Source organism: Pygoscelis adeliae, unplaced genomic scaffold (assembly GCF_000699105.1).
Source record: "Pygoscelis adeliae isolate BGI_AS28 unplaced genomic scaffold, ASM69910v1 Scaffold62, whole genome shotgun sequence".
NCBI classification, from domain to species: domain Eukaryota; kingdom Metazoa; phylum Chordata; class Aves; order Sphenisciformes; family Spheniscidae; genus Pygoscelis; species Pygoscelis adeliae.
Window position 1 is genome coordinate 2,113,569 of NW_008824401.1, and position 24,404 is coordinate 2,137,972.

Below are 24,404 nucleotides of genomic sequence, written 5' to 3' on the forward strand. Positions count from 1 at the left end.
ACTGTGCCAAGGTGATGGCATTAACTTTCAATGAAGCACCATAAAATGTTACTAGTAACTGGTAAATCATTACTCATTACGAAAATGCAAGTTTTCTTTAACCTCATTAGTAACTCTTTCTGAATTTTAATCTCCATTTTAGCCACTAAGGTAAAATGCACTGTAGACATCAGTAAATTGAAAATGAAAAAACATCAGTTTTGTCACCGGTTTTTCACGTGTCAAAATAATTCTCTGTTGCTTGATTCAAACATTGCAGCATTAGGTTCACACCCGTCACTATCCCAGTTCCCTCCAGTATTAAAAAAGCCCAGGCACTTCTACTGATCTTTTGTTTGGTATAACCTGTTTTTCATATTTAAAAGTGACCTGTTGCAACGTATTGCCATTTGTTCTTAAGACTCCAGTTAACTGCATTCATCCACTTACGAATACAGCTACATAAGAACACAATGCAAAAAGCGTTCAAGTCAAATGTGAGATAAATTCAGGCATACATGGCATACAGTTGCGCTAATTTCAAAGATTTCATTGGCTTACACCAGAAAGGAATTCAGCTCTAGAGATCTTCTCCCCTACACATTTTCTTCATGTAACATGCAGGCATGCATATGCCAAATAATGGATTACATAGCTAAAAACACCAATCAAAAAAACAGAAAAATATCAAGGGACATCTTCCTAATAACATTATGATATTATCTAACTGATTACTGCAGAATTCAAGTTCTGAGTAGAGAAAATATCCTCTCTTCACTGGAAGTACAATTAAAATAAGAAAACTTCAGTTAGTAGGAAAAAAATTTGCAGAAACACCCAATTAAAAATTTAAAAAAAATCAGTTTTACCTACTACCAACAGTTTTAATTTTAGAAGAAACAACCCTCCAGAATGGAAAATATTTCTTACATGAATCACAATATTGCAACCTTAGAAACACTTTATAAGCACATTGTAATTTTTTCCTAGTTCTTGCTTACCCAAGGCTTCTCAGAAAGGTTGAACCTTAAAAAAAAAAAAACACAACAAAAAACAGGGAAAAAAAGCCATGACTGGAATGCAAGTCTATTGGATGACAACCCCTTCTTTCTCTACTGTGCCCCTCAACCCCCTTTTCTCCACCCTGCCTCCCAAGCACGTTTCTTTTCCCATTTCGGAATGAAAAAAAGAACGTATCCCAACATTAGCAGAAAACCACATACTTGCACTTGATGCATTATGGTGACCATTCAGTAAACATGCTAATTTTGCACAAGTTCAGATCTGGCCAAGGCCATGCATGAACTGAATATGGCAATTTCAGAGTCACCCATAGGGTAACTATCTCAACACTATATCCATCAACCAAAAAATGCGAAACAGCTGTTCATTTCACCTATGTCAGTGCACTAACAGTAAAACTGCAGGAGATCTTGCGGATGAGAATTGAGCTGCACGGCTGAGGCCGCATAAGGATGGATACAGAGAGTTTGTTGGACACGATACATGGCTAAAGTTATTGCTATTTGCCCCTCACTTCCTTTTTGCGTGTATTAAATTTACTTTTGGTGGATTTCTTTCTTACATTAACCAAGCAATGTAGTGCTGGTCTTAGTGTTTACGATAGACGAAGAAACAGTGGCAGAACACGTATATTCAGAGCTTGCACTTGGGAGAGGGAAAGAAAGTACTGTGCAGCTAATCCAAAACAGTAACATACTGCAAAACATATATATTATATATTATATAAGATATATAATATATGTATATATATGTGGACGTCTTAAATGGATCTTGCTTTTGAATGACCAATATTTACTGCCTTCATGACAACAGCTGACTCAATGCATCTCTGCACATATGTAGGGCTGGGCATTCTTTGCCACCGTCTGATCTTCCTTTTCTTCCTTAAATAAAGAAAAAACCCTTTATTCCATGAGGGAGTTAAGCACTTCTTTTCCCTTTGCAGTCCCATTTGAATGTTGCTTTCATGCATCCAGACGCTGAATCTCAGGGCGATGATCTACTTCTCTGGATTCTGTCCGAGCACGTATGTAATCACTGGTCTGCCGACTACTTTGTTGTCTGCTGTTCATTCGCCACTTTTTAATAGCTAAATATGTGTTCACAGCATACACTGCCATTGCCAAGAAACCAAATATCTACAAGAAGTAGAAAGAATTGTCAAAGACAATTTTTGAAAACAAGAACAATAGTAGTTTCACAACAAATTCCTCAGAAACTTGGTTTTCTACTTCATTTGCACTGACAAATCTTCATGGCCTGTAAAATTGATGTTGTTTTTCTTCTTCAATGAACTAGAGAATCTGCAAAAGCAACTAAGATCAATGATCCCAGAAAACAAAGTTCTCTGTCTACAAACATGACAATTAAATCCTGCAATGCAACTTCAATAGAAGAACCTCTTGTAAGGAAGAAAACAGCTCTTCATCCAACAGTTCATTCCTCAGGGTGCATGTAATAGCTAGTAAATGACAAGAGGACAGATGACCAGTCCAGACCATCAGCCTGGAGAAGGAGCTAATTTGCAGTTCTTCCTATATGCTTCTGCAGAACTGTTGTGTGATTTTCAGTGTCGGGGGGGGGGGGGGGGGGGGGGGGGGAGTACAAGCACAAAATCAATTTGCTTGACCTTACTGTTGCAGATTTAAAATCTTGAAGTACTACTATACTGACTCCACAGAACAAAAGTGATCTGTAGTGAGCAAGAAGAATTCAGCAAATTATGTGTAAGCGGCTCCAATTTCTTGTGAATTTGTCTCTATCTTTTCCGTAGGCTTGCAATATAGAGCAGTATCATCTAAGCTAGGCAAGTTCAACTGTTAAAGTGTTCTCTGCAAGTAATTTTTCTGTTTGTTCTTGCCTCAAGCCTAAAGACAAACAAGTCAAAGGATATCAATACTTTCTAAATCAGAATTTAGCATATAGCCAACTGTAAAATTAGGAGTAAATTGTGGTGGCAAAGGCAACAGAAGTATTCAATGAACATGAGGGAAAAGTTATTCTTAGTTTTAATAGAAGATAAGTCATATATAAGAAGTTCAAATTCTTACCACAGCAGCAATTTCTGCTCCAGTTTTATGGTTTAAAGCAGCAAGTACTACAGAGGCAATGAAAAAGAAGAAAGTGCTGAGTCCAGTGTTGACCAGATCCTAAAAAAATAAATTCATTAGCATTACTAAACAATGATTCTTTGCTTGCTTTTATTAGAAGTGATGAAATAGAAGGTTAGAACAAGAACTGTAGCAATACTTTCCCACTTTCTATGCACTTTATCAGTTACACAAGAGAAGGCAAAGATTATTACACAGGAAATGTAGCATGTGTGTGCGTTAGTCTGTGAACTGAAGTCAAATAGCAAGTACATATAAAGCACCAGTGCAGATTCTGGACACGTTACCTCAATTTCTACTGGGTTTATTAGAAAAGTACTGTCAGCATAAACAATGAGTAAAGCTGTTCTACCTCAGCTGATGCTGAAGTAACCTGAATATCAAGCTTTAGCACTCCAGGAACCCTTTGTTATTTTTCACATCACAACAGTGCTCCATGCACTACCCACGTAACAGTCATGAATTTTACTACAAATTCTTGGAGGCCTTTATTGTAGAAAACTGCATGTCCTACGCTATTTCTGTAACAGCTGCCCATATTGTGAGAATACAGGGATTTTTTACGTATTTATTGCATAAAGTTGATGTTTCAAGCAGACATTTTAGAACGTATGCACAGCAACACCCCAGGGGCACCTACATTCAGGGAAAATTCTTGCTTTGCTCCAAGCACAGAAAAATGACAGGCAACATGCAATTCAGTTATACATATGCTGCATATGTCACTTCGTATTCAGATGAATATGCTGCCATGCCTTACAAAAAGCAGGGTCATTAACGTATCATTGGAACATAAGTAAGAATTCTGAATGGCAGCTATTAGCACAAGAATAATTCTGTCAATACAAGACTATCTGATCAGACTCGAAGAAAAAAATTCAAAAGTTAGGACTTTAAAATAATAGAAGTAGTAAAGTGCTAGATTCATTAGGAACTAGCTGTTCAGTATGTTACTCAGGGCATCTTTCACAATTTTTTGAAACATTTGATACGTATGTACACTGCACTATACATACATTGCAGAGATGTAGGAAATAACAGACTACTATGATAACTGAATGAATAGGTGAAATCAGGGAGCAAGGAAGGGGGTGGAGGAATCAGGGAATGGCACTTCAGCACAAATACCCTGAAGGAACATGAGATCAGTCAGAGGTGAATACTACCATAGCCAAAAGAGATTGAAAGAAAGCCTGTAGACAAGTTTTCTGTGCAACTTACGGTTCTGAGTTAAAGAAAAAAAAAAAAAACAACAACAAAAAGACACTGAACATGCCAAGTCCCACCATTAAAAGAAAATCCCATCACCACTCTTTAATTAGAATTCAAGGACAAATTTGTTCTACTTGACTCTCTTCTTTCACATGCAAGTCAGGCTCACTTCCTGTCCCCGCTCCTCCACTTACTACAAGCACAATTTCTGCCCTCCCCCCCAAAAGTGCTTCTTGTAAAGTGCTGTAAGTAGTCAGGCTTAGAAAACTGAAGATATAAATCTAAACTTACTCCCTGGGTATGAATCCCATGACTATGTTCCAGCTACATAGCACAAAGACTTTGAAAAGACCATTGTCATCTAGCCACCCCCAAAACATCTGTTTTCCTAGCCATTATTTGAGAATGCTTTAGAAAGGAATTGTAAAAACAGAGTTTCTGGCACTGTGTTATTCACAGGGAAAACTATTTTGAGGCTACTGACTCAGCAACAGCTGGTTATCAAAATTGAGTGTACCTGGGGATAAACTGCATGATGCATCACTGTGGCCTGATCCTCATCTAAAAGGGGGACTTTCCCAAGAAATCTGAGAGGCTTCCATTGCTCATTGCTATTTCCACCCACGTGTTCAGATTTCATGAGCCCAGTAAGACCCAAACTGTCTCACCAAATAGGAAACAAAAGCAAATTGTGGGTCTCAAACTCCTACCATCTTTTTACCTGCCAGTGTATAACTACAGAGATACTTTCTATCTCTGTTCAAGCTCACTGAAATAGATGTTTTCTGGTACTTACGGCATCAAACAACATTGGAATTTTATTAAATAGTTACTGCAATTTTAATTCTGTAATTTCTTGCCTTGCAGAGATAAATTTAAGAAAGAGAGATATTAGAAAATAAATGGCATTTCACAATTTCTTCAAGTACCCTCCTCTCCAACTCTGAGTTTAGCAGCTCTAACTGTGCTTCTGGGGTTGCCCGCAAGAGCTGTGGTTCTCATCTGTACAAACCTTTTTTCACTAGAGGGGAAGACTCACTATATATGACAACAGATACCAGACTCAATAGTATTCAACATTTTCATCATATCTCTAGAGTAAACATATGTATGTCACCAAGAATGCTGAAGCTAAATACTGAAGAGAGAGCAGCTATGCTCTTGAATAATTAAAAAAAAGGTAGTTCAACCCAAGGTCAGGTTGTGTATTTTACTACCAGAGTACATTTGCCACCTACAGGAATGACCTACAGAACAGAGAGAAAATCCTAGAAGAAATAACTCAGAAGAACTTCGTAATTACAGTAGGTAAGCATCTCAACATGTGATGCCATGACAAAAAAAAGGGAGAAAAAGCACTTATACATTCCTTTGGACATATGGACACGATAGGTGTAAGGTGGTAATCTTACCTTTGCAAGGGACACTGGAATGCTGCATCCTGTTCCGGTATCCACATTTTTAAAAGTATGTTGAAAAATTGGACAGGGTACAGAGAAGAGCCACAGAAGTTATTTGAAAGGAGGAAAAAATTTCTCATAATATGAATCAGAGAACCTAAACTGCTTTAAATATTAAAAAGATTGAGCTGTGTACATGAAGACTCCGGTGTTCAAATAATCAAAGAATACTAGCTGTTTTAAAAGTTTAGCATAGAAAAGCACAACAAAATTAATAGTGTAACAAAACTAACAGCTGCAAAGTTAAGACAAAAGTCATATTCAAAACGAAGTAAGTTTTAATTGTAAGGGAGCTAACCACCAGAACAACCAAAGATGTGCTTAATATTGTACCTTTTCACTTCTATAATCCAGATTGTTTTTTCAGACACACATTTTGTACTTCTTTAGTACCATACTTAAAGACTAAGTGGATGACACATAATGCTTTATGATTTATAGGGTCAGATGTGCATATTAATTAATCCTGCTGACCTCTGACTTTTTGAATCTGTCAGCTTGATCATCTTGCCAAAGGAGAATAGTATAAGCAAGACAGCTAGACCTATCCACAACATGACAGACATTACCATCTATTTCCATGCCACAAATTGACTTGAAGGCTTCTTGTATGAAGTTTGAGATACCGCAGAACATGAAATACTGCTGAAATTAGACTGCTGGTGCCTTTGTCATGATATTTCCAGAAAACCAAAGATGCAAGTGTGTTAGAACCTTTGTCATCCTCACTGGCACTTTATTTTATTGTACTCTTTACAAAGAATATCGAATGTCTCCTTGCAAAGAATCCACCAATTCAAATCTGAAGACTTGATTCCATCTTGAAGCTCCAATTTATTCATTTCTGCAATTCCATTTTCCCTGTTTAGGTCAAAACCTTTTAATGCAATTAATAATTGATTCACATTCATACAATAAGGCTGGTTTCTTAAAAACCTAAAACTAACACAGTCTTTCATATCTACAGATCAGATTGTTTGGAGCTTAAGGAACAATGACACTTATCAGTAACGTTGTCATATAATGGTAACATCACAGATGCAAATATTGGTGGAGCTTTTTAATCCAAAATGTGGTACTTACTACTTAGAGCAGAAAGATAAGAAAAGAAAAAATACCACCGTTTTGGAAGAAGTCAGAGCAGAAACAAAAGGGAATGAACTACAGCAAGAATTCAAGAAGTAAAAGACACTCCCTAAAATAACGTAGCTTTTTTCCACGTAAGAGAAAATGAATAATCGTGACAATAAAAAGAATAAACTAATTGAAAAAAGATGAGCCGTTTGAAATCTGTCCATGATGTAGCTGAAGTTCTTGCTATTATATTTATAGACAAAGTAAAAACCACATCACACAGAAGAATTTCTGCTGAAATTACAGCAACCTCATGAGACAGTATGCTGTGCCATAAAATACTGTACAAAGCTGCCATCCGTAACAGAGAATAAAATCTATGAGTTGAATCAAATCCACTCTAGACTGCTGCTGCTCCCTTTCTCCTTCCCAAAATGATTTAAAAATGAAAGACTGACTTCTGGTCACTTGCTAGTTATTTGCAAGTCATTCTGTTCAGTCACCAATGGTCCTATTAGTCCAAAGGAGAGTATCCAAGGACATATATTTGCTACTGCCATTACCAACTCTCTGTCCCACTCAGAAGGAGCATAAGGCAGAGGAGGCATCTTAACTTGGGGATGAAGATGGGTTTATGCCAAGACAGTATTTTATACTAAAATAGACAGGGGGAGGTTTTTGTTCTGCTGATTCTGCTGTAAAGGTGGGAAACTCTAGAAGAGAAAAGTGGACAGCATCCTACAGTCTTTCATTTTTAAGGGTCCAGGCAGGTATGGTTCCTGGATTAATAAGGATGGAGAAGCTGAATTGGTGCTGTGAGAGGTCTGTTAACAGACCTGAAAACTCCCATTAAGTAGTTCCTGAAAGCTGCAAGGGACATCAGCTTCGAAAGCTTCTGTTTAGTCCTCCAGTTTGGTATATTACCAGGAGTTGGCTCTGATGCTCAGAGGTGTCAGTAATATCCACGTGCCTTTATCCATCACTGTCCATGACTTCACACATGCAAACTTTTAAGAGACATTTAATCAAAATACATGCTCTGCCTTTTTACCCTGTATTTCGTGGTGAAGTAAGAGACTGCACAAGTGATCAGATACTATTTAAAAGGGAAACAGTGCCATATTGCAATTGTAATTTGTATAAACAAAAATAGGACATTTAAACTGGTGGTTGCTTTTGTCATTTGCTTTCTGAAATCCAAGAGTTTACATTTAGATGGAGTTTAAAGTAGCTAAATGAATGTAATCTGGAAAAGAAGCCTGCACATTTCAACAGCTTGCCTTTGTCACAAAAGGTGACAGAAGTTAGCAGACTGCTGCTGTCCAGGTTATTTTCCACAAAAGAGAGAGCTCAAAGTAACATTTCCTTTTAGCTCTGTTTGGGTTTTGGTGGTTTGTTTTTCAGTTGGCGGGGGAAAGGAGAGGAAGCGTGGTTATTGATTTTTTTTTTCTCCTCCTCCCCCTCCCTTTTTTTTTTTACGATGTCCCAAATTTTTCCTCCAACCAGTACTTTACTTGCAAGGTTTGGGAACTTTTTCCCTTGTTTCTATATGAAGCTATCAAGTTTACAAACATACCAGTCAGTCCTCTAAACCAAGCACCTCTGGTCAAACTCCCATAATTTTACTCTATAAACATATTATTAAACATTGTATGAGCATTTTGCACCACAATTAAAACTGGAAACATGGTTTCTCAAGCAAAAATAAGTCCTAAGTAGAAAGAACAGAATTAACTGTATGAGCATTAATTCCCATCTCTTTCTCATTTATTTAGGCTTACATAGGTATGGGAGCCTTTACTCAAATGCTAGATTCTGCTACTCCAAGATTTACATAAGCATCGCTTCCCCCAGATAATATTTTGTGACCAACGATTTCAGAAATATGTTGGTGACCCAGAGGGCTGGAATCACGCTGTGCAAACAGAGACATCTTACGGCCCATCTCACAACATGAGGCTATGCTGCCCGGCCCCCGCACAGGGCTGAAGGTCCCGGTGGGTCCCACATCACACACAGCAGCCCCCAAAGGTCTCTAGCACTCATCTGCAGGTGCTCCTGTTCAGACTCTTTGATCTGGTCCCAGGTGTCTGGCACTTGCTGGAAATCAGTTCTATTTCCAGCATCTCAAGCAAAGTATGTAAAAAACCCTCAATTAACACAAGTGACTTTCAAAAACCTTAGCCAGCTCTCCAAAAGGTCAGGGACAAGCTACGATTTTGAAGAAACGGAAGAAGTAGCCTCAAAACCAAGATTCATATGATTTTATTCTTATTTCTAACTATTTTTGAGTTGGAATACAAGCTGCGTTAGATGTAGTAACTCTGCTGTAAATGACAAAACACATTCCTGAATGAATGCTTCTACAATCCCCATTTCATTTTAATTTCTTGAAGATCACCTGCCTATTTCCCTCTCAGTTCTTTCTTAGGTGCTCCTCACTCCTTTCCCTGCATGTTTTTCCAATGAGCTGTCCTGCACAGAGACAGGACCAGCAGTTATTGTCACAAAGCAACAGACCTTACTAGCAATAACTACCAAACCATGTAATATTTCTCATATTTAAAACTTGTGTTTGTATTCTTACAGAATAATGCATCATTGTTTACACCATGCTGCACCAAATGAGAACAAATGTCCATGAAGAGCACTAACCCGGAGGAAATTAATTCTGACAATTTAAAATTTATAAAATATTCATTATTATCCTTAATACGTATTGCTATTTTGACAGCAGTAAACATAAAACTGAAGGATGACTTACTTAATTTCTCATTCAACAGCTAAGCAAGCTGAAGAAAACCAAGATGTTTTTTTCAAAACAGAGAGAGGAATAAATAAATAAATAAATAAATAAAAGAAAGAAAGATTGCCCTGTGAAGGCCTTTGAACTACAGCTTTGTAATTGCACTCTTCAGAGCCAAGGTTGGCATAAGAGAGTTTGTCATTCTGGCACCACATCAAATTTTCTGCCAACTACTTCAATGGCAGTTGCTTACACACACCAAGGTTTCACTGCTGCAACAACTGAAAAAACCCCAACCCCGCAAAGATGATGAAATAAGTTTTCAGGCAGCACAAAACACGACCACTGATCTGTGTCTTCAGAGAGACACACCTGACTCCTCATGTTTCCTCCCTGTAGCAGTGCTTCCGCAGGACTGAGTCCAGGCTAATAGGCCCAGCAGAACTCTAATTAGTTTGTACTGTGCTCAGTCCTGTGCCTCAGGACTGTGAGCAGCAGCTCATCAGTTAAGCAGGAATCTCTGCTGTGGTGTGCCCTTCATTCCCCTATTCCACTTGCAAGTCTCCTTGCAGAATAGGCTCCCTTTGAGCCGTGAAGCATAAAGGAAATGGAAATTTCCACGGACAGGTTCCCCAGCTTTTGCATTTTTGCATAATATTGATCGTGCTGCACAACACAGACAAGTGACTGTTCTTTCATCTTATTGTAACAGACTTGCCTCTTTCCAACACACCCAAGCAAGGTTCTTTTCTGACCTCACCATCTCCATGTTTCTTTCATGTTTACCTCAGGAAAATGTGAAAATGGTTGGCAAGTCTTTAATTAGGATCAAAACAAAGCTCTCTTCCCCAAATGGCTAAAAATATATATTTTAAAAAATTTAGTAAATTTGCATATCTGTTAGATGCTAGTATATACTGATCCACATTTTCATTCCAACCAGGGGTAGTGGACATCAGACAATATCCACAATATTAAAATTAAGACTTCTTTCTAATGCAAAGTACTAAAGGAAACAATCCTGTATTGGACAATAGCAGTTGATGGCCTGGTATTTTCTAGTACGTGGGATCATTTGAAAGCAAATGGTTTCAAATGGTTCCTAGGAAGTTTGTACCAGTGCTGTGTTTAAAGAAAGTCTTCCTAAATTTAAGACTATTAAATTATTTCAAGCACTGTAACAGTCTCCTCACACAGCTTCTAAAAGCAAAGTTTGAGACTTTATAATGGGTATTTCCCTTGTGAAAAGTCATACTTTTTTTTTTAAAGCATGCATATTAATGAATTTATACATAAGCAGGAGTGACTTCCTCCTAAAGCATTCCGGAGTATGAAAGTCTGTCGTTCAGAAAGCAACTCCTGTGGTAACTGTGTCATATACAGAGGCTGCAAAATTATCAAAATAACCATCAAAACACAGGAAAGTACTAAATATTGAAAAAGGCAAACAATGTATGAATATATGTCTACATTTTAAAGAATAAAATGCCAAAATAAGCCAAAAAAAATTCAGCCACCACTCTACATTCTTAAATTTCCTGCTAACTTTGCCAAAGTAATCTCCCATAGGTGTTTTATCAGCAGCCTTCGATCTCCCACTCTGTACATGCAACAGCAGACTACAGCTATTGAATAATGAAGATACTCCCACATTCCTCTCAGACTAATGATTGTTAAAATCTGTAAGCAATACCAGGAAGAAGGATGGTCTCATCAGTTAATGGAAGTCAGAAGCTTCCAGTTATCTTCTCACTTCTGTTAGAGATCTTTGGTATAATGATGGAAGAAGCATTTCATCTTCAGTACATAACTAAAAGAATGAGACTTGCAAGATCATGACAATTTACTTCTACCTCTGTTGATTTGGCAGTATGAACTAAAGCAAAAGCATTTGCAGTGTATTCCATTTGCCCTTCAGGTTGAACTCCGACCATGTCATGTTGCTCCATGCTGTTTACGTAGGGGGTTCAGAGTGTGACCATTGCCCTAAAAACCAAAATACTTCACTTAAAAAAAAAAAACCCAAACAAAAAACCCCACAACAAACCACACCACAACTGGTTGGATTTTTAAGCCCTCTTTTCTCTAAAGATCTCTAACAGAGTGCTATGCAGAGACAAATAACGCTGCACTCAAAGCAGCAATTCTTGTCACTGTAAGAAGTCAGAGTGGCTGAAAGGACCTAGCAGTTACATGCTGCTATCTACTGCATTATTTGGGGGGGAAGGCAGAGAGCTGCATTTAGGCTTCTGTACTTATGTTCAACATATTGTCAAAGTGTTCTGGTAGGCAGTAAAAGTGTGCCACAGGGCTCAACAACAGAGCAAAAGGTACAGACATACAGAACCAAGGGTATGCGAAGTCATTGAACTGACTCTTCCAGAGATACAACTTCAGCTCAGTCATGGACACCATGTATACCACTCTATGGTCTCTTGCTAAAAAGTCTTGGTCAAACTTACTTTGACCATAAGCTAGATCTAGCATTCACTGTGAAACCACTCGCATTACACCAGCAAAACCATCACGTGTTTTATGTGACACTGATGCACTTACACACTTGTTATCATGCTCTTGTACATCCTACTAGCATGTACAGAACTGTGTGGCATAAAAAGGATGGTCTTCAATTGCTGTTATCAGCTGTCAGGCTGTTGTGATGCTCATTAAACAATCAAGCTGGCAGCAGAAATAGAGACTACCTTCCCTCTGCAGCTGCTGCTTTTCAGCTTGCCACAAAGATAAGTGGTGACAATACTGGCAGAATGGAGTCAAAAGGAGCAAAGGCAAGACAACCCAGTTAACATTCCAGTGGCTCCACTGGTTGTGTTTTGCAAGCCCACCTGGATGTCCCCCACCTACAGTTACCAGTCACAGTTCTCAGTCCATCCAATGTATCTACCAAGTACTCTTAGGAAGAGTTTCTCAACAGATCAAGCATCCCCAGGGTACAAAGAATCATCTAATTCCACATTGCAGTCTCATTTTAGACAAGTCATTTAGGCTTATAAACAGTTACTGCCAATGTGCAAACTGCAACATTAAAAACAAACAAACAAAAAAGATCACACAGAAGCCTAGAAGCCTCTGGGACTGGTCTCCAACAGTACTTACAAAATTACTGTTACAAAATAAAGCAGAACATAGGCACATATGTATCTGTACTGTCCAAAGAAGTTGATATAAATATTGTCCTTGAAGCTGACAGATCTTTTACCGGAGTGAATAATATGTTGATTTTGTGACCTGTTTTTATGCAACCCAATCTGAAAGTTTAATTCATAATACAGCATGGAAACAGAGACTTGTACAAAAGGAATGTGCATTGCCAGCAGTTCTCTTCGTAAAACTCCTTGTATTTGAGAACACATTAAGCATTGCCAGTCCATGTTTAATAGTTATGTGTGTAAGCCATTCAAAACACCTGATTTTCACAGAAAGCACATAATTTTTTACATTACTACCCGATGATTGTATTAATCTGTGTAAGAAAAATATATGTAGCACGGCTGTCCTAATATAAAAAACAGCTTAAGAGAGAACAACGGGCTACTGTAAATACAGCATCTGTCAAAGTTAAATGACTACAGGCTGCATTTTTATCCACTTCATCCACAAACAGTAATTGCTGGCGTTAGCAGGAAGTTTTTCCTTCCAAAGAGACTACCAGAAGACAATTTTAGTTCTATTTAATGTAGTTTAATCTTGCTACATTTCAAAGCTCATTCTGCTGTTAGTATTCAAAATAAATATAAGTAAAATGTATACTTTACTCAGCATAAAGAACTCAACACAATCTTAAACAATAGTAGAAAGTAAAGTTCAAAAACCAGACTTAAAAACAGATTTGCAGCTATCTTTAAAAGAGTGAGGATTTATATGAACTTACAGTAAGATTCCAGTTGATCTGCGGTATTCTTGTGTGAAGATTTAGACTGAACATAAGCAACAGAACTCCAGTAACCACCAATGCACTACAGCTCACAAACTCGAAGAAATAAAGGCCTTCGCAAGGGGAGCATTCCATGATGGTCTCTATGCAGATGAAAGCAATCAGTGCCAAAACCTAGGAAGAAAAACAAGTAGAAAAAATATAAATAGATTTCCACATTTTTAAAATAGCCACAAGTATTCCTGAAATTTCCATTGGGAACATGATCAGTTTACACTCAGGAATGTGTGATTTTAGTTTATAACAGGGCAGTGTCTAAAGAGCAAAAACAAAAGCAAATTAATGCCAAGACTTTCTGGATATCTCCTGTTCAACAAAGTATATTTTAGGAAAATTACAAGGAGTCTAACATCAAAATGACTGAGACACCCAGAAAGGCATGAAACCCCTTCAGGCCACTGGCTTAATATGCAAATGGCACCTCAAACATTTTATTTCATTTTTCACTCATGATATGCTATTCCAAAACTTGAAGATGGAATGCATTTGTCTATTGGGCCAGCCTCAAGCTCAATTACATAGTATTAATATACTTGAGATCTAAATCAATTCAAAATAGAATAGATTCACAATCTCTACCAGCCTCCAAAAATGCCTGCTCTTTTCATTTTTTTTTTATCATCATAGGCTGTATTTCCTATAAAAACATATTTTATCATTCCTTTACTAATAAATACAATAAAACAAGCAGCTAATAGATTAAGAAGAAACTCCTGGTGCTGCAAACACATGCATCTAACTGGGATAATGGTTAGTCACACTGAATTCAGCGAGTATCTTGGTAGAATTAATATAAACGCAGACTTTCGCAAGACAGGAGTTTAATTTGCTGTTTAGGATAAAACAGTGAAACTCACTGTACTTAAAATCTGCCCAATGGACAAAACAAATATATAAAAACCATACACCAATATTAGCTCCCCCTTATACCTTATACACTTAACAACCCCCCCACCCACTTACATTTTTCAGAAAGGATTCACTTTTTTGCTCTGCCGCAAAATTCTAACGAGACCATAAGTCTCTTCAATTTGAGGATGAAGAACTCTGGGGGATAGCCTCCTCAGAGCTAAATATTCCATACATAACTTAAAGGTTTTGCACAAACAAAACATAAGTTTAAAAGATTGACAGAAGCCACAATTCAAAGCAATTTCTGCTAAATTCTTCTTTGCCAATTTCAGTGTTTTGCAGATACACTTTCTTTCAGCACTTTTTATGCTTCATCCATTAATTTGTCTTTACCTCTTACAACAAAACAAGCAAAATGAAGAAAAAGGATTTTGAAAGAAGTTACCATTTTAGGCACTAGCATCAGCAGTAATTCTAAGTAAAGGACAATACCCCGCATGCTTTGTTTGCCACATACTTCAGAATACAGTAGCTAATTTAAGTTTTAAAATGGATTAAAACAAAGCAAAAGTTTTAATCAAAAAATTCACACTTGGATAGAAAGTCTCTCACAGTTCACTTAGCACACTCTCTTTAAGAGAGCATATGCCATACTAATTTTTGCCAGCTAATAGAGCAAGCCAATTCACATCAAACAAATTCTGAATGGATACCCAGTGACTAAACACTTAACTTCAGATTTTATCTTTGACATTGAATAGCTTTGGAAAAAAAGAAAGAAAGAATATGCAGTGAAACGGAACATTCAGAAAGCCAGAACTGAAGTCAAACTACGATTTCAGCAGCGACACACACACACAAAAATACTGTCCAGAACACAGCTTCATTTTACAGTATTAGCATGTAATGAAGTCCACCTTTTCTGTGAACACAAGCCTCATAACAGAAGATGACACTGAATACAATTAAAAAAAAAAGTAAAGATCTTAAAAATCTTAGCTGTTTCAAGCAGGATCAATATCAAGTATTAATGCTAAATGTTAGCTGGTGAAAATTCAACTTTCAGATGTTCCAATATAATAAAGTGTCCATTGTTCTTGCCACTATTTTTGATATATTATGACACTTCTAAAATTTTTATTCTTTTAAAGGAAATGGTTCTGCAATATTCTCTAGAAATACTGTAGTACAAGCCTAAACAATATTAGGTTCATTTTCTAAAAATACAAACAGTTCTGAACTGTACCACCAACATTAGGCTGAAGGAGCCAAAAACTCTGGCACGCCAATCATTATGCTGGGCAACTGCTACTTGGCATATGGAGTCTCTGTTGTTTTGCTGATAAAAAATCTTACACTGGCTCTTCTCCATACCAGATAGCATTGCTTCTTCAAGGCTAACGTACCCATCTTAGCAGTCAAAGCTCAAAAAAGATGAAAGAGTTTCTTGCATACAGCATTAGAAATAAATTATGCACTGAAGAGGCGCTTGAAGAAATGAACTCTAATTATCACGTTACTTATATACTCCCAAGCTCAGATTTAATAATTAATAAACCTCAGAGCAATTCTACCTTAAGATTTCATTTTATCCCTTAAGAAATTATAAGACATTTACCTGCGACACACCCTTATAAGAAAAAAAAGTGTTAGTTGTGTACACTTAGGTTTGACTTAACCCAAACCATTTCAAATGCAAGTAAAGATGAAGATGTGCCATCAGTTTAAGTAACGTGCAGCGGCATTAGTGTTCAGTGGTCCGGGCTGTGGCAGCCCAAGTCTATTGATATGTTTATCAGAAAGGCTGGGAGAAAACCTCAATTGCTTCAGTTTATGATGGAGATTCTGGCCACAAAGTGGAGGCTGTGTTTTGGAAACATGCACAATAACTGACTATTAACAGAAGTATTACCATCACAGAGTGGATCAGGACACCTGAACACTTGTTGGTTGGGAGGACAGGGAAAGGAGAACATTCCCATGCATACAATTTATTTGTAACACTTTTGTACTTCAAGCAAGATTCCAATGTGTTACCATTTTTCTTGTGATAAAAATATATTTAACCCTTCTCAAAGATTATCTGTCCTACCAGTGCTACAGATAATACCTTCCTGTTAACGTACATTGTCTCACAATGAACGCTATGACAAAAAATAAAATCCAAATTAATCACCACATCAGAAAAAGCTATCCTCCCACAGAAACTTCCCTTTTTGCAAACACACACAAAAAAAAAATCTCAGTCTTTAATAAGAAATATTTTCCTCTTTGAAACATCAGGGTAATCTTGTCCTCCTACACATTTACAAACTTGCCAGAAGCACCCTTCCAATTAACTGCAAGTAATGTGCATCTTCTATAAAAACACACTACTGCTGCTTTCACTGGCCATTCCACTCAGAGATTAACCTAATTTTGTTTCTAATAAAAAAGCGAACTACTCTGAACACATGAAATGAAAGTGAAATACATTATAAAAATCAAACCCATGACTTACTCAGACAGCTACATTACTTAAAAGCGTTGTGTAAATGCTGCAACATGAGCCAAAGCAGCTTGCCAAAGGCCGTGGTTCATCCAGTGATCAAGTTAATTTAAAAAAAAGAACGTGTTAACATTGTAAGAAAAATGCTTCATTTTCTCTGCATTTTTAAATGTATGAAATAGATAATTTATGAGACACGCTATATAAATTAGGTAGTGAATTAATACAATTTTGCCACCCAGAATACCACTTGATTGACATGGCCATAAAGCAGACTGATGTGATCATAAGAGTGCCCCCAGAGTGCCCCACCACAAACTGCAGACAGACCAAAAGTCAGTCTTGGTCTCAGCTACCCCAGCGTATTTTCTGAGGGACTTCAGTGCAGGTTTAGCACTAATCATTTTCTCCTGTTCCCTCACAGAGCTCTGTAACTATAATGAAAACATCTTCTTTCTAACCTAAGTTTATCTCCGTTGCCTGTCTACCACCCATCACTGCCTAATGAATTAGCTAATCAACATGCAGCTCACAACTTACCAAGCCTCAAAGACCTAAAAAGTCACTTCTCCAAGAGCTTCCTATGCTCTTCCCTCTGACACACCACACATCCAAGATAAAACTGGTGCCTTGCCTTACCACATTGGCTATGCACACTCTCTTGGGAAGAGGGAGGAAGGACAAAGACCCTCCAGCCCTCCTGGGAAGCCTCCATGCTCCATCCAGACACCATTTGAGGGCACAGAGACTCATGCTGCCCCACGTGACTGAGGTGCAAAGCTGCAGCAAAGAAAAACCCTCACTCCCCAGCTGCTAAAGCTTTGCTCTTGCTTTGTAACACAAGTCACCAACACTACCTTGGAAAATCAGGAGACCAGATCTATCTAGGCCTGCATCTGCCTTCCATGATTGTAGTTACAGGACTAGCTAAAAAAAAAACAAAAACCAACAACCCTCAAAAAACCAGCATCCTATCAGAGCACAGGTCTCAGCCAACAAAATGCACACTGCCATTTGCCCAACGCAGGAGGCAACCCTCACTTTCGAGTCACGCCTCTTCTCAGTTTAGGGTGATGAGTTTTGACAAGTTTTTCCACAAGCAGAAGTTTCAAGGTTGGTTTACTGAGAAAAAATGAGAAGTTGAAAGTGGTAGAGATCTCCTCTTACATGAATTACTGCTGCCTCCCACAAATGACACAACTACAGCTTTCTTAGGCAGAGTCAATAGAGAAAGTTTCCTCTGATACACGAAACAAACCTTTTCATCTGTTTTTCTCCGCACCGAGTACTTTGGAGAGTTTTCTATTCCACCCTAATTCCTCCAATGCCCTAAGATTTGTATAACTCCCTTTTATTACTATCTTTCACTTCTTTAACAGTTGCTTTTGGTTTCCCTTCTACTCCACTCTTCTTGAAGTAAGTACAGTGGATATTGTGTCAATAAGCAACTTTGTCATGATGGAAATATCTGCTTATTGTACTGGATGCTCAGGTCCACTCAGAGGCATCCTAGGCTACCTGCAATACCACCTTTTCTTGAACAAAGGAGATGCAAGAGTCTGGTCAGGACAAAGCAGGATCAACAAGAACGAGCTTCAGGGTAAGCTGAGAAAAGATCTGGGTCTGCGCAGACTTGCAGCCCAATGTGTGCAATACAGCTCTAACTCTGTGATGGAGCAAACCTCCCCTCGCCCTTCATCCCTCATCTCCCACCACCACATAATGCAAAGGCAGAAGAAAAAAATCTCCAAGTAGAGGATTAAGTACGAGATGTATTTCCCAATAATGTTCTGTGCTTTTTGTCTGGAATAAAGTGTCAAACTACTATCCAATTTTATTGTTTGGGACACTGAGGACTGCTAAGATAACCTGGGTACAGTGTGAGGCTATTGCACTTCCTTCTGTTAAACAGCACTGAACCCCCACATAAAGGCTCCATTCAGAGTGAAGCAGCCCCTCACTGGAAGGGGCTGAAGCGACCACAATTTAGGGCCATTTAATTCCTGAAAGAGAGCCTCTATACTGGGATCCAATGTGCTTTAATTTAGCCACATTAGCCTCCTACCATTATTGTATTCATCTCAACTTTCCTGTAAATTCCCCTGGAAAAGGGCCCTTAATGAAGAAATCATCTGCCTTAGGGCTATGTAAATGCCGTATGTTTACATCACTTTCTTGGCAACACAGGCACATCAGACATAAACCACTGTATTTCCCCAAAATGGAGAAAATGTGCTATGACAGGCACCAATGCTGAAAGAGAGCTTTTAGGAGGTTGCTAATACTGTATTTTTCCTGTCAGAACATGTTGTGTTTTATTTTTGAAGAAAATAATCAAACAACTTTGCATTAAAAATAAAAAGACAGTTCTGCAATGAAAACAAAGTTAAAAAAAAAAAAGAGTTTTCCTGTTTATCTAAAACGTTACCACAGAAAGCCTTATTGTGTGGTTAAATGACATAATTACACATGATTTCCAAAAAACCACAAAATGGTCAGCATTTTTTCTGCCTGAAAAATACCCACAGAATTTTAGTAAGAATGTCACACTACCAAGACATTTTTACATCCAGACTGTTTAAATTAATGGTACAGCAGAATACATACGCACAAAATAAATTGCTTTTATACCACTTAAAGTATCTGAAGACATTAAACTTTCTTGAATTAAAATCTAGATTTATTGTTCTCATTTACTTGGCCCAGCAGTCCCAACTTAATGTATGAAACCAAGTGGGTCTCATTCCTTGCAAAGCACATGCATTCCCCACATCTAAAACAGCTGGCACAGATACGAATATTTGGGATCATATGGCTTAAACACAGTCCTGCTTCTCCAGCAGGAAACCATCTTTTACCCTAAGCAGAAGAATGACTGATTTCCCGCCTGTTCCTAGCCTGCATCCGTAAGACTAAAAGAAATGTGTTATTAACTCTGGTAATTGGACTGCAAGGAGCCTTAAATCACAAATGAATATTAAACTTTTCTTACAAGATAGAAAACTTAGGAAAATGACGCTTACCAGAGAGGGAAGCTTAAGAAGCATCAGTGATTCAGCACCCTGGATAAACTAAATTGTGCTCTAATGGCACAAAATACAACACTGAACAAATCCAGAGAAACTTAACTAGTCTTCTGAATTCAACTCTGATTTGGTTTTGGTGGTGACTACAGAAATAATAGCAGAATATTTAAATTTCAGATCTTCATTGCACCTCTAGGGTTTTACATGTAGCTGCAATCCTTAAGTTTTCATTATTTCTTAGTTCCCTTTGGGATATAACGTGGCAAGGCTTCAGCACATTAAATATTGTGGAATCTTTATTAAATCAGCTGATCTTTTGCCACCTCCAGCAGTTTTCTATAATCCTTGAAAGATTCAGCTACTGCTCACTTCCCTTTCTTAACTTAGGCAAAAGACCAATTCTAAATACAGAACATATTTCTGAGGCCAGAAACATTTTGATGGCATATTATGAGAAAGGGTCATATTTAAGAACGAGGGTAACGAACATTCAAAGTTAACAACAGAATGATAGTTGTTTTGAAACACTAAGTATATCAAAACTAACACTTATTCTAAAAAAAAAAAATTTAACTGGACTGAACTAAGGTGAACAGAAGAGATTCTCAACTGGCTAAAATAGAAATGCATCAATTTCAAAAGTGAACTTAATCATAGAGTCTAGAACGAAAAAAAGCTGCAGACATGAAGTAGTGACTTATTTCCTGCTAACTATGCATTAGTACAGTGTTTTGCTTATTGCTTGGACACACCTACACAACAAACGTTCTTACCTGCTAGATAAATGCAAAACCAATTCCAGTTCAAATATCATTAAACAAATAGTGTTTTACAGTATGGAAATATTTTATGGTTTGGGTTTTTTTAAAAGAAAAAACATAGTTCTTCCTGTTACCGCTAAATAATTTAAGATTTTTTTTTCACATTACTTTTATATTGTTCTCAAAGTAAATCTATTTTAGTATTCAAAGGAATAATTGAACATGCAGACAGTTGTGAAGCCCTGGTTTGCACAACTCCCACACAGCTCATTCTGGAGGTCGTCAGTAACCAGACCCATGCTGCGCTGCTCCGCACAAGGTGGCCTCGGGCTGCCACATACATACACATATGCAATCACACACATAACAGAAAAGTGGAAATTCTTAAACATTAAAACTACTCAACTAAGTTTCTTCAAGTCCAATTTTATCACAATTTGACTAGCATTTGCATATCAAGTTCTTAGTGAGGTAAAAATAGGACAGAAAAACATCACACGTTTCTTCAGTGCTGCACTAAATATAATTTTGCATACATTGAGTCCTCCGCATCTTCCTCAGCCACTGCCAGCTGCACGTAGTAGGGGCAAAAGGGTGGGAGGGGGGAGAATAAAATATTTTTTCATTAATCCCATTTGCTGCTAGTCCTACTCATGCAGGCTTTACTACAATAGTAACACAGAGTAAAAATTGACTACAGGAAACAAAATGGGGAAAAAAATCTAGCTTAACAGCTGAGTTAAAGAAACTTCAGTAAACCTCACTTTCAGTCACCAAGGCAGGGGAAGATACAACTTAGCTTCCATAAAAACCATTAGTAAGTCTTCTTTTTCTTGAAGACTAATTTAATAGTGTAACTAAAAGTCACTAGTTTTGTATCAGCATTTCTTAGTTTGTTAATAACAACTGTGCAGGATGCTCAGGAGAGGATGTCCAGGAGAGGTGTCTCTCAGCACACTGCCCAACTTCCCATCCCCAATCTTCCAGCAAGGGTACAGTATCGTCTCTCCAGTCCATTTCCTAGTATTTTCTATTAAGTCAAGCTGTAAGAACTCATAACTTATCATATCTTTGCTATTTAAACAAAATGGATAAATAGTTATCGTAGTTTTGTCTTCAGGCTGCACACACGCTCTCTGCTGGAACACAGCAAGTTACTGAGATTGCGTTCATATGATTTTTAAACAAAATTTTAAAAAATTGGCTATTGCTTCACTTAGGAGAATTCTCTACTCAGCTCTTAAAAAAAAAAAAAAAGAAAAATCAACACTTTTGGACCGGCTTTGTGTTCCCATTCACATTCATAGGCCAACCTGTGTTGAAAACCTGGCTAGTCAAAACAGTATTAAAACACAGTACTGTAAATCTGTAACAAACAGTAGGATAAATTAATTGGTTTTAAGAGGTAAACGTGCACTCATAACATTTGTCAAGTATTTGATCTGCACAGCCTCCTGTTTAACTAGCCTGTTAGGCTATTTTAAACAGCGAAAGTTCTATTTTAAGACTATCAGAATCAGTCTGTATCCTGTAAAACCCCATTTAATCCCAATTATGAGTAAACATCAAACATCCCACAAATACTAAAACAAGAAAGGAATTTTAATGACAAAACAATCAAGAACTTAAAGTAGTCCTAAGGAATCCATTAAAGTTTTTTGAGTTTGTTTTTGTTTAAAGGAAATGGTGCAAAATGTCCTTGCAATCCCAACGTTCCCAAGATTGCAATCTGAAGGCCCCCTTAGATGCCATGCCTTAAAAGGCAAAAAGAGTCTAGACATACTGGTAAAACAGAACATTAAAAAAATAGATGTAGGCCAGAACATTAAAGAGCGCTGCCAGCTGTACTGGGGAATGCATGAAACCTTCAAGCCTGTCTTGCTGTTTAGACTGTCTTAGAAGCGTTATACAGTAGTATCTCATCCAAAATAGATGAGAGCCCACAAACTTGCATTGCATAACTGCAAATCCACCTACTCGTGATTTTATAACTCAAGAACAGATCTGCCTAAAGACTGCAAACAAACTTGGCACACTGCAAAGAGAGGACTATAAAATGTTGTTAACAACACAAAAGCCCTAAGACTCTGGCAACAATGCCTTCGCCTTCTCAGTCACTATTCTTACTGTACCACCACCACGAACTAAACATATTGAACATCCCAAAGACTTAGGACACTATCCTATAATTCTGGAAGAGCACTTTTTCCAAAATACTTTGAAAACGTTACTAAGTGATAAAATCATATAAGATCCCAATGTTTAATAAGTTTTCATCTACAGCAGATAAAAAGTTTCTAAGCATTAAATGCAACAATGTTTCTTTTAGAAGAGTATATAATTAAACAACTAATTAATTCATTCACAACATTCAAGTAGCAATAGCAGTTCCTAGCATGAAAATAATTTCATAAGACAGAAGTTACTGAAGGCTATTAAAGGCTTGTAGAACTTAAGTATTTCATAATATTCACAACCATGCTTGTTGCTTTCTTGCATGAACATTTCAGTTTAAAATGTACAGAAAAATACTAATATGGAAATGCTTGTAGTTGATTCATAATTTTGCAAAAAATTGCCAGAACTGTTATGAGTAGTGCTGTATTACTGGCAGATTTATAGCATTTGAAAATAACAATGTTTAGCTTAAGTGAAAGTTACAGCAGAAGTATCACCATATGCAACTCCAGATTAAGCACAGAACATACTTCTGCATACCGGGCACATGGTTGCTGTACTTTTAAGCTGTACGGTAATGAAGGGAACTATCATAAACAAGTTCAGCTCACTTGCAAGCTGAACACTTTGTGAACATACATACAAGCTAAAGGAAATTTAAAGAAGCATCTTGAACAAGACATTATTCAAGCATCAACACCTAAATATCGTTTCATGTTAAAAAAATTTTAACTGAAGACACTTGTTTGGGTAAAAATGCATCATCTTCTTCCACAAGCTAAGGCATTAAATACCAGAGCCTTAATTACAATTAATACAGAAGTCAGAAATGTGATACTCAGAGTTATAGTTCCCAGTTTAATTTGCACACAGTGAGATTAAAACATTAGAAGTTACTCTGCCTACCTGAAGCCACATTTCAGGCATCGTGCCATTCTAGTAACATACTGCAGCGTGAGTACAGATTTCATCCTGGACATCTATGAAATAAAACAATACTTGAGACCTGTCACTGTAAAGACTGCATTACTTGATTCATGCTGTTGCATACTGCGTGGGCTTCTCAATTTGGGTGAGTGCTATGCCAGCTCTAAGACCTCTTTGCCCATAGTCAGTAATATTTTTGACCCATCTTTCCTCTACTCATGGTTGTACGTTCTTACACGTACTCTACATCAGGTTGGTGTTATCCAGTTTTTGCTTTCCTCCTCCCATATTCTGAAGAGTTGATGGTACAAGTGCCAGGGAAACCTAAACATTACTTCCATGTTTTGGAAACAACTGACTACACAAATCATCTGAGAATCAGGTGACTTATTTTTGAAAAAAATCAAAAATTTTTTTTTTAATCCAGCTCTAATTTAGAAGTAGCAACTACTACCACTATGGAGTTAACAGCAGGTGACCCACTGTTAAGATGTCTATTCATTGTGTATACTCTTTGTATACAAAATTTCAGTACAAAATTATTTGTTGAGGTCTAGAAGCAAGGCAGAGATTTCTGAAATGCAATTTTGAGCACAGGATTATGATTTATCAAAA

The 24,404-nt window shown here is 37.4% G+C and overlaps 1 protein-coding gene across 1 annotated transcript; it reads right to left on the reverse strand.

Annotated features, from left to right (window-relative positions):
• Window positions 1–1,088: 1,088 nt before the first annotated feature.
• On the reverse strand, window positions 1,089–23,789 carry CMTM4 (CKLF-like MARVEL transmembrane domain containing 4). The gene is made up of 4 exons (XM_009320308.1): window positions 23,769–23,789; window positions 13,495–13,671; window positions 3,054–3,152; window positions 1,089–2,141 (listed from the first exon to the last, which is right to left on the reverse strand). The coding sequence occupies exons 1-4, from the start codon at window positions 23,787–23,789 to the stop codon at window positions 1,968–1,970; spliced, it is 471 nt and encodes a 156-aa protein (XP_009318583.1). The 3' UTR covers window positions 1,089–1,967.
• Between the last annotated feature and the right edge of the window lie 615 nt (window positions 23,790–24,404).

Bases quoted from the DNA above. Each gene is read 5' to 3' on its own strand.
- CMTM4 (XM_009320308.1), bottom strand. From the start codon at position 23,789: ATGCCTGAAATGTGGCTTCAG. The intron at 3,153-13,494 runs GTAAGTTCATAT...TTATTTTTTTAG, and splicing joins AGATCAACTGGAATCTTACT to GATCTGGTCAACACTGGACT. The intron at 2,142-3,053 runs GTAAGAATTTGA...TACTTCTTGTAG, and splicing joins GAGCAGAAATTGCTGCTGTG to ATATTTGGTTTCTTGGCAAT.